The 14,744-nt window shown below is 36.1% G+C and overlaps 1 protein-coding gene across 1 annotated transcript in view; it reads left to right on the top strand.

Moving 5' to 3' along the window:
• The window catches only part of VWA8 (von Willebrand factor A domain containing 8), a 195,797-nt gene that overhangs the window by 37,440 nt on the left and 143,613 nt on the right, over positions 1–14,744 (top strand). The window contains exons 8-12 of the mRNA XM_083811017.1: positions 271–379; positions 3,280–3,384; positions 9,716–9,847; positions 11,795–11,929; positions 12,016–12,093. Of these exons, the coding sequence (XP_083667143.1) occupies positions 271–379; positions 3,280–3,384; positions 9,716–9,847; positions 11,795–11,929; positions 12,016–12,093 (559 nt within the window). The remainder of the gene's footprint in view (positions 1–270; positions 380–3,279; positions 3,385–9,715; positions 9,848–11,794; positions 11,930–12,015; positions 12,094–14,744) is intronic.

The following is a 14,744-nucleotide window of genomic DNA, read 5'->3' as shown; positions in this document are numbered from 1 at the left end:
CTTGCTATTTTTATAACCTCTGTCACTACTTAGAGACCAGAACTGAACAAGTTTTTAATATGTGTGGGTGTATGTTCAAACAGCTTTTTATATGCAGCCTTCATATAATGAATTCTTAATGCTTTAGAACTTCAATCACACATTACTTATTTGTGCTCAGAGATAGTTTCAGCTTCTTATACCGATCTTATACTGTATTTAACTTTTTAGGCTTTAGTATTTTAAATATAGATGGCATGTATAAAACTGTAATTATTTTTTCCTTTGCAGAATTTCTCAGCTCCTGTCTTTTGCTACAACTCTCTGCTCTCAAGAATCTTCTACATTGGGACTTCCAGATTTTCCTTTAGACAGCTTATCGGCTGCAGTTCAGATTTTGGTATGTGCATACACATGTGCTGTGAAACTGAATGAGCTTAAGATTTCTCAGAATTAGAACTGGATTATTCATGTTGTTGGAAGAAGATTAACAAGAACATTTAAAACAAAAAACAAAACAAAAAAAAAGAAAACTATGGTTTGTGGGATTATACTTTAAGCAAGTATGTAGCATAATACTGAAGGACAAAGTATGGCATAACACAAGATTTTTGAAGTGATAGGGTACATCTGAGTGTTCAAAATAATGTTTTTTTTCTGCTTGATCAACTAATGTGACTTCAGGAGCATTTACAGTGGATCTGATGACAGTGAGGTTGTCATCTAGGCCACCCTTTTAGTCAGTGGAGGGGAATAGGCACTTTTAGGTTGTGCTTTTTCTGATTTACTAGTATGGGTGTAAATCATACTGACTCCATTACAAGTACACCGACTACCTTCCTTTAACACCTAAAAGGACCAACTAGTTCCAGTGTGGGTACACCTGTGGTACTCCAGTGTGGGTCTGAGACAGTTCAGTTGTGTGAGATAATCCCATGTTAGGTCTTCAGGTTAGCTGGTGGATTTAGACTAAACATAGACATAGGGGTTATTTGAAGATGCACACTGTGCATACTTGAAGATACAATGCTTCCTGACAGCTACACTCCATAGGGAAGTGTAACGACTGTACACTTTCCAGCTTCATGGTAGCAGATGCGTTGGGTCAGGCCTAAAGCTATGGCAGTCTGTCTGCTTTCCCTCACAGCTTGTTGTCCCTTGGGCTTTGTAATTACTTGGTAAAAAGTTACAGTGAAAAAAGGTGACTCCTGGGGGAAGTCAGAGAGATGAGATCTGAAAAAGAGAGAGAAGGACAGGTACACTTTTGTTTGCAGGAAGATGTGGTCAGCCCAGGAAGGTGAAATACCAGGACAGCTTCTCAAACCTTCTCTCCAAGATGCAAGCGTCTGTTGTATCTTCTGTGCAATCATCTTACCTGTGGTACTGCTGAGTGGCAGTTTACTTCTACATCTTTTATTGGACTGTACACATTAAAAGCTGTCAGTTGCTTGTATTACTGCTGTGCTCAGTACCCTCAGCTGTGATCTAGAAAGACATTGTGCCTGGTACTTCCAGACCTAATTTTTGTCTGAATTAGTGATATTACATCAAATAGTATGAAGTGATTAAGATTCAAGTTTAGAGAAGCGAAACAGTATTAGGAGGGCTTTTGGAAAGAAATACATGATGTATTTTAAAATAAATTGCAACTTTTTATTCTTTGAGCCCTGTAGTGAAAAATTATTTTTAAATGAATGCCAGATGGCTTTCAGAGTAATGGAAAGAAAATGAGCCGTAAGCTATTATCTAAACTATGGAATGAAGGAAGCATTTTATTTTACATTAGAGAATGTGAAATGTTATCATTGTATGACAGAGTCTTTTTTGGATAGACCAGAGCTGTTTCTTTTAGAATTAGTTTTAATCACTCAGTTTTCTAAGCCAACTGTTCTCACTGATTCTAGCTAGAGTATTTTTCCATCACACACCAGGTCACTGTCATCCTCCACTTTTAGCTAGGTTGACTTAACCATATAGCAGTGTGGAATGAATACATTGTAAAGATTGTCTCCTTCTGTTATGGATTCATGTAGTCCAAAAATGTGTTTCATAAGTTGAAAACTCCTGCCTACTGAAAGGGAGATTTTTTTTTATAGGGTGCTGTTCTGAAGAGGCTAATTTTGGATGTGCCACTGTAATTATTATTAATTTGAGATAATGTGGACAAATTATATGTTATGTTTTATATCTATATAAAGTGCTTTAAAAATGCAGTAATGGGCTCTGTGATCCTTCAGGCAGCACATTTACTACAAAGCCCTTAAATCGTTTATTTTTACTGATGCTTTTTTAATATGGAACATTATAAATAGTATTACTGGTTGTAAGTATGAATTGAATTATGCATTTCATAAAATATGCATCTCCTTATTTCATGTCTGAGCAACTCTTCTCCTCTTTAGTTGGATGTTTGTGTAATCCAAGTTTGTAATTGAAAATTGGTTGATTTTATTTGAGTTATAATACTTATTTCAGTCCACTGACTAACTGTTTTACCACTAGTGTTGTCCACAGTTAGTCCTTAACAATTTTCAAGTCTTCTGTAAAACAAACAATCAGGCATTACTTCAGGATTTTTGAAACAACTTTTTCTACCGTGAAAGGATTTGTGTTTATGTTTCTTGACTATTCATAAAGGTACTTCCATTTCTTTCTTTATTACTGTGGCAAAATAACTGGAATCTTTGTCTAGTTCAGTTAACAACTGACAGAAGAATTGCTACTTATAATTAGCAAGGAGGTGTGAAACAGTGTTTTCGATGTTCCATGCGAGCATACTTCATAACTCACTTCAAAGCAAACCAAATTTTGATCGATTGTTCAGAATTTTCTCGGAATTGATTTGTTAAGCAGAATCTGTGCAATATAATTGAATTAGAATTCAATACTAGAAATTGCTGTGAATGAGTAGATCATTATTGTAATACAGTTTTCTTGTCATACTGAATCTTTTCTAGTGATACTATGAAACTCAGTAACATGTGGTGGGATTTGTTTCTCCTAATCTGAAATGACTTTACATATCTGAGCTAGTCACTGTAGCTTCCATTTATGAACAGGAGAGAAGGTAATTTTTAGGTCATAATTTATCTAACCTATTTTAGACATTTACATTATAATGAATCAAACACGCAAAATGCCTGTGTTGACATTTGAGCAACTAGAGGATGTGGTGGTCATTTGTTTATTGCCCCTAGATTTTTATTTTAAGTTTAGCAATATATTGGATTTTGAGGTTAATAGCTGATAAAGAACAAGCCAATCTTTTTTCTTTTTGCTTGTATTTTTAATTTGAATTAGGATTCCTTTCCTATGATGTCAGTCCAGCGTGTTATTGAGCGGCTTTACCCCTATAATGTTTTCCTTGGAAAGGAAGGCAGGACTGCAGTCAAAGATGCACTAAAAGTAAGTATTGCATATTGTAATTCCAGGGAACGATGGATTATGACAGTCATTCTCCTGACTAATGCTACTTCATTAGTTCAGTTTGAAAAACCAAAACAAAAATGAACAAAAAACACTTAAGTAATCTAAATGGTTACATTATTGCTGATGCTAAACCACTATTAAAAAACAAAAACAAACAAACAAAAACTTCATAAGCTCATAGATTCCATTATAGTGATAGGTGAAATCTCAATGTTGTATAGAATACTTAGACCTCAGTTAAAGACTACATAAAACCTGTTATTACAGAAGTGCTTGTTTAATTTGAAAGTAGCTACTTATATGGTTAAGGTAGTCAAATGCTTAAAAAATGCCTTTTGCCTGTGACCTTTATGAGGAGATAATAAAATAAAAAAAGAGATCACGTGACACAAAATGCATTTCGTATAGCATGGTTACAGATTATATTGCCTGGTTTTAGTCTGTATTAGCCTTTTATTGCTTGTTTTTGATCAGATCTGTTGTGTTGTTTTGGCCATGTTTGATAATAATAGCTTATCAAATGTAATTATGCTGGATTTTTCTATTCAGCCTTTCAAAACTTTAGCAGAGTGTTAGTTGTCTTTCATTTTTGAATGCATTGTAAGCAGTTATTGCAAATTAACATTTGCAGCCTAGAGCATCTTACCCAGTTCTTTCAGTGATGAAAAATTGAAGTTATTTGTACCTGCATATTTAGAAACGCTTGACTTACTAGTCTTAGTAGCTGTTTTCCTGAAACCATGCCTATGTGTCAGGGAAATGATTGTAGTCTCTCCCTGCTGCTACTTCCTGAATACTGCCTTTTGGCATAGGAGCTTAGCTATGTGTTCCCTGTGTAGCCAGGCTGATTTGCTTGTTTTCATGAGTTTTGAGATGGACAGTCCTTACATTTGAAGGAGATCCTGCTAGTTTTCACAGGCCTTCAGAGCCATTCCCTGTGGGATCGTACCTGCCACTTCCGTGAATAAACCAGTCTCGTTTCCTGAAATGCAGGATCTGCTCCTTGTTTGTGATTAGCAGAGCCGTCTGTGCATCCCTGTGCATGGCCAGTGCAGCACCTGTGTTAAGAAGCTATTCCAGACAACTTTCAGAAATCTAGACTGATTGTGTCACGCGGTGTTGCCCGTTCAGCACATATCAGCGTAAATGAAATTGCCTGCAAGAACCGGGATCTGGATGGAAATGCAGATTTCTGTCTGTTAACAAAGAAGTAACAGTTGCTCCTGTTCGTAATATGCCTTTATTTTACATCTTTAGTGTTGTTTTATTTCCCCTATCAATTATGCATAGTGTATGTCTTAATATTCTGTACCATCAACTTCCTTCATTTTCCATCACTGTTAATGAATTTGGTGTTGCACGTGGTTTTGCTTCCAATGTAAGGCAGGTGGATTTGACTAGTAAGATCTTCTTCAGTGACTGTCTACTGTTAAATACCTCCTTATCATTTGAATATTTCTATGTTAATTTTCATTTTTTGGATATTCTTCCTCATCATTAGTTTTACAAGCTTGTTCCTTTATGTTACCACATACATATAATCTTGTTTGGAATATTATTCTATTTGCACACAACAAATAGCGCTAAGCAAAGAATCTTAAAAAATGCAGAAAATAGCTGGTTGTACTGAGGAACTCCTGTTTATAATGATATCTTAGCAGTAGCAGTGCCAGAACTGTATTAAACATGAATAAGAAATGATTTTTTCCATCCCACAAGAAATGTAAGAGAGAGGAGTCTGGCAGAAGCAAGGTGATTTATTATTCTGCCCTCCTACAGATTTTCAAAAAGCATCCAGCTAATGTTTGCCACTGAAAACTTTTTTTCTGTGTAACAGGATACGGTTAGGGAATATTAATTTTAGCTAGGAAGGATTGAGAGTCGAAAAATGGTATACTTGAAATGTATTTGCAGTTGATAAGTTGATTTGTGAGGACTGAATCACTGTTCAACGTTAGCTAATGTTTAAAGAAAACAAAAACAAATTTCATATAGTAAAATGTAAAGTTTAGACATCTGAGTTGGAGACAGACATAGGGAAGTAGTGATCTCCCTGATAATGAATCTTATTTTCAGGATATCGCCTGTTTCAGTCAGCAGCCAGAGCTGAGAAGTGAGGTAGATGGCAGTTAGGCTAAACAGCTAGTTTTGGCAGCTGTTAGAACCTGCGTATATTTCTGGAAGATTTTCTGTCCACCACAAACTGTCTTCCCAACCATAATCTTCAGTTTAGGTAAATCTTTTCCATATATGCCTTCTTGTTTACTGGGACTCCACCACGTCCTGGGTATTTCTCATAATTCTTACTCTTGATTGTCAATTAATATGAACTATTGACTTACACCTTCTCTGCGATTAAAATTAATTTGTTACAGCATTGTTCTTGGAAGCGTAAAGATGCTTTGAAATGCAAATCTCTTGTTGAGTGGATCTAGATGGAGTTAAACTTGTTTTAGGTTTAATTCAGTCTATCTGTCTGCCAACTTTATCGTATGATATAAATGTGGCTCCTTGTGTCAAACTAGTTCGCATTGAATAAAGTGTTCCTTGATTGCACACTAATCCAGCATCAGCAGCCATCAGGAGAGCTGCTTATAAAGGTCATTTGTACAAGGACTGTAGTTGGCAACATTCGTTATTCATTAGATTATCAGTTTGTGATAAACAGGACAAACGTACCAAAACAGACTTGAGAATGATGTGCCTTTGGGTAACCATATATGAAGTTACTACATTTGGGAAACTGTATCAATTTCTATTCTGATTCTTAAAGAAGATTTTAAATGTAGGAGCTCTTGCAAAGGAAAGCATGACTTGATTTGAATTCTGGCCTTTAAAACATTATTTTATACTTGCATGAAATACTGGCATGACAAATTATTTTGACTGACAGATGAACATTTGAAATATAATTCCAAGAAATAAGTCAAAAATTTATTTAACCTAAGCTTTTCCTTTAGAAGATTTAGATGTTGATAAATCACTAATTTCAAGGAAAACAACCTACAGTGAAGCATTCCCGAACAATAAGCTTAAGTACATATGATGTCTCTCACAATCATGAAGTTTTCTTCCCTAGGTACTGTTATTGATAGGCGTTTATAAAATTGGTCATCTATATGTGGGTTGAGTTTGGTGGCTCACAAGAGGCTGCAGCTGTTCTGTATTAATTTCCTCATTGTTCAATAAGCTTTCAGTATTTTACTTCAGATGCATCAGAGGTTTGGGTTTTGCCTTTTTAATTCTCACATGCCTTTTGCAGGCTTGCTTTTTTACAGTGTTGGAAACATCCACTGTTTTATTTTATTTTTTAAAAACTTCTAATGAAGAGAATCCTTCTATTAGATTTCAGAAACAACACACAGATCAGATTTAGCGTCTGATAGATGGGATCTATCTATCCTATAGAAGGGATCTAGCAGCAGATCCCTTTTAGTTTACTGTCCAAGTGTTTAACTGTGCTCTAAGAACCTTCTAGAATTTTTCTTCATGGTTTCATGTAGTGATTAATTTTGCATTTAGTGTCTTGATCTTATATCAGATATGAGCTTGTTTATTCCCTTTGACTCTTTTTTTCGTTTTCTCTTTTCCTTTTTTTTTTTGTTTGCACACCCTCTTTAATGTTGCCTGACCTCTTCCTCTAAATCTGTTTCCCTGCTTCACAGTAGGGAACCTCTTCAAACTACAGAGGTAGTCTCTCACAGAGAGTGGACTAATCGTTCAGAAACCTGGAATTGTTTTCCTTGTTCTGCTCAGTCTAAGATCTTTCTGTTGCAAATTGTGGTCTAAGGAAGGATTTGTTTCTGTTCTATCCCTCTACGTGACCCCCCCCCTCCCAAAGCCATTTATAATCTTTGGGTTTTTGCATTAATGAATGCTCTTGGTGCCAATACATACCATTGCAGTGGAATCTCTCCTTCAGACTTTCCCCATCTATTCTATGTTATGCTTGCAGTTCATAGTTTGCTTCTTGTAAAACGGTTAAGACTCCTTGTTCCTTGAAAAAATCTCTTTCCCTCCTGTGCAAAGAATCTTCTGCAAAGATCAGTTGCTTCTGGACGCCTTCACATCTCTTTTTGAACAGCTTAGCTGTCCTGTGGGTTCAGCTGAGTGGCTATCTGCAAATATGTCTCATTTAAACTCTCTGTTCCTTTGACCATCTGGATCACCGGAGTATTCTTTGCAGTTTCCCTTCTGAGACGGTACTGATCATTAGATGCTTCCAAGAGTTCAGAACTCCTCTTATTCCTTGTTTTGATTTTCATAGTATGCCTATTCTCTTATGTTTCTAGGCATGCAGAATGTGGCCTGATGGTTATGGACTGCCAAACCTCTTCTCTTGTTTTAGGTGGCTAGTTTTTCCTTTTTTTTCCCTTCTTTCCTCTCGAGTCTGAGGCAATGCAGCTGCCCATTTCTGATTCTCCAAGTAAGTGTATCCCAGACTTACTGATACTGAATGCACTCAATAGTTGTCCTTTCAAGCCACAAACATTTTTTCCTTTGCAACTATCAACTTGGATTTTATATAGAGGAAGTTATTTCCGGCTCAGGCAAACTCGATGTGGTGTTCATCCATTTCACGCCACTTTCTGATTCCATATCTAACTATTGTAATTTCTAAAAGTAGAACTACATTAGAGGTCTGTTGTATTCTGAAAGCCGCAAAGAGTTTTCTCGTTTGCTTCTCCTGTCCAGGTGTAAATGTGGTAATTTATTTAATTACTAAATTATCCAGTTCAGCAGCATCTCTCTGCTAAAACGTGATGATTCAAATCTGTCGCTCAAATTCAGTAAAGATCTGCAGAGATTGACAGTTATCTATCAGTTTTCGACCCTGTTTTGGGGTCTGAAAGATGAGCTGTAGGACCCTCAACAACATTAATAAATAGATAAAATCACCTTTAGAATTTTAGACTCCCAAGACCTTTATGTGCCAGACCTGCTACTGCTGTCTCCAGACCATCACTGATTGATACAGAGGCTGCTGATGCAGATAACCTTACTGCTTGCTCTGTTTTTTTCTTCTGTTTGTATCTGAGTAGGGGATTTTAGTGTACAGTTTGTGATTTTGTGTACAAGCAGATTTGACCCTATCCAAAATGCCATTAACTTAGCAAGGATATTAAAATTTACTAATGAACATGAGAGTGGGAACATCTGTAGTTCGTTTCACAGAATCATAGTTTGAGCGTTTCTTAGAATCACAGTTTGAGTTACTACTATGATTCAGGCATTCCTGTTTGCTGCTGCTGTATAAATATTTAATGGTATCTGAAGCTGTTACACTAAAAATACGATTTGGGACAGTCTTTTGCTAAAGTACATTTACCTTAAATTCAAGTTTAAACTTGAAATTTATATAGGCTTTTGCTTCAGAGTGGGAATTTACGAAGTGATGAAGAGCCAAAGTGCTTGTATGGATGCATTTCAGTTTTCTTTCTAAACTTTAATAGGCAGTGCTGTGAATCCTAGTAGTAATAAAACCACATACTTTTAAAGAATTATTTCACATTAGAAACTTCTGTTTAATTTTTCTTCTAAGGAGTTGGACTAATACTTCCTTTTCTCCTGTTGATTCAGCTTTCACTCTGTTGAATAAAAAGGCACTGTGACTTCAGTAATTTTAGTGAGGTATTTTGATGCTTAAGTCTCCCTTATAATGACTTCCCCTTCGCAACAAAATAGACTTTTTATAGGATTTTTTAAATGGTTTTCATGCTTTCTCTATACAGCACAATACAGTACAATGCTCAAAAAGAGATTGGGAAGACAAAAGTCCATTTCTTTGTCTTTGTTATACCAAGAACATGCTGTGAAGGCTTAATTTGTACAGGTTATCCTCAGTTTTCACCGTGTGATAAGGCTGCGGGGCTACGTAAATGTAATGTTTGATGGTTATTTTTATTGGCAGCCAGATATTGAAATCTGCAGTTGGTTATAATGGCCTGCAAAGGTAGGTGTTCTATTACTGCATTTGCTAAAGTCTATCATCCATTTCTCTTATAATTTAAGTCTGAATAAGACTGCAAAGTCGCCGTATGTCATTTTAAATTTACATCTGTCATTACAGTCAGAATAAGTAGATGGTAGGTCTTTTTGGTTTGGTTTTAAATGAATATGTAAAATATATAGGCTGTCAAGAAAGTGAACACAGGTACATGAAGTAAAGTGAAGTTTAAGTAAATGGGTTTAGGACTTCACAGGAAATTAATCTTGAGTATGTTTCTGACCCTGTTATCGGAAGTAACAGTTTTAAAAAAGAAAATTGTATTTAATAATTAATTCCTCCAAACCCCTAATTTTACAGCGTTTTGAGCTTCAAGACTCAAAAAGCCGTTTGCGCCCAAGAAGGATTACAAAAGTAGAAAGTGTACCAGGAAACAAACCCTTCAAGGCTGATGTAACTGTCCAGATCGGTGAAAAGGAAGTGACATTCCAGGTAAGAATTTATATATTCATAAAACTCTATTATGTTATCATAAACTTACTCAAGAATTTAACACTTACACTTGATACTGAAACTCATTTGCATTGAATATTTAATTTTTGGTAGTGTAACATTTTATATGTGCCCTTGTGTCCTAGAAGGCCAATGGTATCCTTGGGGTGCATTAGAAAGAGTATTGCCAGCCAGACAAGAGAAGTTATCCTCCCACTCTGTTCAGCCCTGGTGAGGCCACACCTGGAGTACTGTGTCCAGTTCTGGGCTCCCCAGTCCAAGAGGGACATGGAGCCACAGAAGAGTGTCCAGCTGAGGGCTACGGAGATGATTAGGGGACTGGAGCATCTCTCTTATGAGGAAAGGCGGAGAGAGCTGGGCCTGTTTAGCCTGGAGAAGAGAAGACTGAGAAGGGATCTTATCGATGTGTATAAATGTCTGAAGAGATGGTTTCAAGAGTATGGGGTCGGAGTGGTGCCCAGTGTTAGGACGAGAGCAATGGGCACAAACTCATACACAGGAAGTTCCATCTGAATATGAGGAAAAACTTACTTACTGTGAGGGTGATGGAGCACTGGACCAGGTTGCCCAGAGAGGTTGTGGAGTTTACTTTTCTTGAGATATTCAAAACTTGACTGGAAGTGATGCTGTGCTCTAGATGACCCAGCTTGAGCAGGTGGGTTAGACTAGATGATCTCCAGAGGTCCCTTCCAACCTCAACCATTCTCTGATTTTATGATTTATTAGAAGAGCCTGTAGATAAGCAATAAGATTATGGATAAGAAATATTTTATTTTTATATAAATGAATCACATGTAGGAAAGTACAAGCTTAAGTATATCATGATAAAACAAGTGCTGAAAAATGAATGAAAGGAAAATCTCTAATGCAATAAAAAAAGCAAGAAATTTAGAATAATAGAGTACTTGTGATGCTCTTGATGCTGCTTTCCTTTTTTTCTTTAATAAAACAATAGTCTGTCTTTGTCTATACTTCAAATAAAATCTAATGAGTGCTTGGTAATGTTCTGACACAGGATGTTGGGAAAATGGAACAAAAGCAATCACATCAAATATGATTAGTTTGAGTTTCTTCCAAAGAAGTTTATGACCCGCTAGGTGGTGAAATGAGGTTCTATTCAGGAAGCAGACACTGATCTAAAAACTTGAATTTAATGTTGAATCTGGAGGCTAGAGAGTCTCTAAAGAAGGTGAATTAGTGGGAGTTAGAAAGAGATTGTTTTAACATTGGTGAGGAATATCTTTAGAGAGTTTGTACCATGACAATGAAAAGGGGAAGAGCAGCAAAGAGGAATTTGTCAGAAAAAATAGAATCTGTAGGGATCTGATTGGACTTTTTTCTGAGGGGAAGATTTTTGCTTTCATCTGACATGTAGATGATGCCTTCTGAAAATATGTCTGCACAGTGTCTCTTTGGGAACACGAGGACATTAGGAGTTTGAAAATGAAACAGTTCCCAGTAGAACAAGAGGCAGAGTGAGTGTCTTAATGTGGAAGATAATTGAATATTTTTACTCTCCAAAGTTCTGTAGCCCCTTCAGATTTTTGCAATACAAATTGTTCCTTCCCATTTGTTTTTCTCTGACAAGCAATAAACACTAGTGATTTTAATATTTTGTCTCCAGGACAAGCAGCCTCAAGTTCTTTGCACACCCCAATGCCATAATCGAATTGGTTCATGTTTTCTTTTCTTTTTTTTTTTTGTTTTCCATTAAGAGTGGGAGTAGGAGATGTAGAGGAAGTTGTTTATTACAAATTATACAACATTATTTTTTTTTCAGCAAAAGCTTTAGGTTTGATAATGACCATCATCTGCAAAATATTACAGTATTTTTGGGGAAGTGTAACTCAGTCCACACAAAGCCTAGAGCTATCACAATATATCTTATTTAGCATTTTGTTTTCTTTTGTTTTGTTTTCCTTATAGGTTCCAGCTGGGACTGGGATGTTAAAACAGCATTCTCAATCAGATGCTTTCGTAAGGACTTCCAGCCATGATCAGCTGTTGGCAGAAATGATGCAGTCCCACATGGCTAAAGATATGTGTTTAATTGGAGGAAAAGTAAGAATTTAATTTTCTTTTTCCCTCCTTTCTCCATGTTCCTTACAAAGTAATCTTTTTTTTTTTTTTTTTTTTTAACTCTTTAGGGCTGTGGCAAAACAGTTATCGCTAAGGAGTTTGCTGATATACTAGGATACAGCATAGAACCTATCATGCTGTATCAGGTAAGTAAACTATTGGCTGGTGATCATGCTGTAAATATAATCCAAAATGTCATCTAATGTCATCTAATGTCATCTAATGTCATCATGTCATCTAATGTCATCTTCACATACAGCTGCAGCTTTTAAAATCACTGATAATCACCAATACACATTAAAAAATAAAAGAGGATAGAAAAGACTTCAAAGATAGCAAAGTGTTATGATCATCTTAGAGCATTTTTTTTAGTTGGTTAGAATGCTCATCTAAAATAATCCCATTTTATTGTAGACCTAAACAGAGGGGGGGGTACTATTAATACATACGTATATTAATACATATAATACATATTAATTCAACACTATTACATATAGATTAGCCCCGATACTGTTTTACTTTCATTTTTTTTGACTTCATTGGGAATACGAAAGAAAGATAGGTAACTTAAATGATTCTCCTTACGTTTTGTCATTTTGTTTATTTATCGCAGTGATCTTTCTCTTAGCCACAAAGAACTGACGTTTTGTTTTGTAATTTGGCATGACTGAATGTCATAAAGAAAACTTTGTCTTCTGTGTCTTCTTTTCAGATCTTTTTTTTCTCCTTTTGAAGTATGGTTCCTGCCTTTAGACAAGAGTGATGACCTCTTGTAATTCATGCATATTGAAATTCTCTAGGATACCTATAATTTTTTCCTTTTTTTCCTTAAACTATTTAATTTTATAATGTATCACCATGATTACCACTAATTTTTATTGTTACAGAAGACAGCTTCTTTACTGTATTGAGAATATAAAAAGTTTTAAATCCTTCTCAGGAATTTTTTAAAGTTATTTTTCATATTCTGGAGGCTTAATCTTCAATTTTTTTTATTAGTTTCTTCTACTGTCCATATCCTCTTACATGTTTATTTTTTTCTGATGCGTATCACATGAAATTTTAAACAATATTGTAATTTCTGTGCCTTTCCTTTCTTTCTACATTTCTGTTTAGCCTGATGATTACAGTTGTGGTGGGACTGCACTGCAGTAGAGAAGATGGTGTTTACATGTGATATATACGTATTACATTGAATTAATATTAATGCTGCTCATTATTTGTCAGTGCTATAGCAAACAAACAGTAATCTTAAAGCTCTTAGCATATCTGTTCCTAATTTTTTTATGTTGTAGAAGGGGCCTTAGTATAGATGTAGCTTTAAAAATGAATTTTGGAGAGACATCTCATTTTTCATGAGACACACAGGCAGTTGACTTAGTTGCCTTAGAATGGCAGTTATGGGATAAAATGACGAGGAAGAAGAACTGGAGAAATCCTAAGGGCCTCCATGGGCTTTGGAGATGGTGACGAGGAACTAACTTATCATTGTAGCTGAGTTGGAGGAAGAAATTTACAGTAGTTGAAGAGGTAATGACAGAGTGAACGTTTTTACTGAGTAAAATTTAAAAGTTCAGTATTTGCAAAGATAGAAAAAGCAGTAATGGTTCTAGACAGGTTGGGCATACAGATTGAGGGAATTCAGGTTTTTGATGCTGTCAGATGTCTCAAGAGTATGATAAATGGGGAGTGGTGGGCCACTGCTATACACTTAGTGTTTTTTTTGTTTTGTTTTTTTTTTCCTTGGTTTCACCCAGACAATACTTTAGACTGTCTCACAGCAGCATAGTTTTATGGAAACCCTGAAGTCTGTCCTGCTTAACAGTGATCTCCTGTAGGCAGCGGTCGCTTGGTACTTGTTTGGAGAGTATTGTTCAGTCTTGGATCTTGATGAACTATAACTTCATGACATAAATAAAAAAAAAAAAAGGAGATTGGAAAGTGGAGTGACTGAACTTGCTTTTTACAGTAGGGATCATACATGTAAGGTTTTCTTCATAACCTTGAGGAATGAAACTGCTCTTAAATATAACATGAAGTCAAGGGCATTCCATGACCTTGTGAGCCAAAATGCACCAAATATGACTGCAAAGCAGTCAAAAGTCATAATAGGCAATGCTGTAGGGTAACACTAGTGTGAGATGTAACACAATACATTGGTCTCTTTTTTCCCCTTCCTTTGCTTATTTAATTTTTTCCTGGGCAGCATGGAGACCTTCAAAGGAGGAAACAGCAGCTGATTTGGATTTACAGTGTCATGTGGGGAGAGAAGAGACGCTGACAAAAATGGGTGGTGACATTGAAGGTTTGAAACAGACAAAAAAATAGAGAAGAGAGATATTAATTGTGATGAAAGAAGAAAAAGTTCATTTTATGTTTTCTTGAACTGGTGAGAAGCTCTCCAGATAGGATCCCAATGCTTTTCCTTCCCCAAGAGTGCCTTTAGCTTATAAAAGTTCAGACTCAGAAATTGTCTGCATAAATGGAGCTCTTTTCTTATGCTTTAACCTGGCTAGTTGTGAGCAGATTTGGGATCCAAAGCTACACAGCCCATCAGTGCAAGGTTGTGTTCATGCTGATATACTTGGCTTCCCAGCAGCACCTGTTACCCTGTGTACAGTTGTATGTTAAGACAGGTGCATAGCTTCTGGGTGAGAACTGTGTCATACTTCCCCCTGCACTTGTCCACGTAAACATATTTGTAAATCATCTCAGCAAAATAACTTTTGCATATTGAGAAACCCACTTAAGGACAAGCACACCCTAACCCTTGTTTTTTGTACACGGTGTGGTATTG

The sequence above is a fragment of the Anser anser genome, assembly GCF_964211835.1.
Source record: "Anser anser genome assembly, chromosome: 1".
Taxonomy (NCBI): domain Eukaryota; kingdom Metazoa; phylum Chordata; class Aves; order Anseriformes; family Anatidae; genus Anser; species Anser anser.
This window is presented reverse-complemented; position numbering and strand designations above follow the sequence as displayed.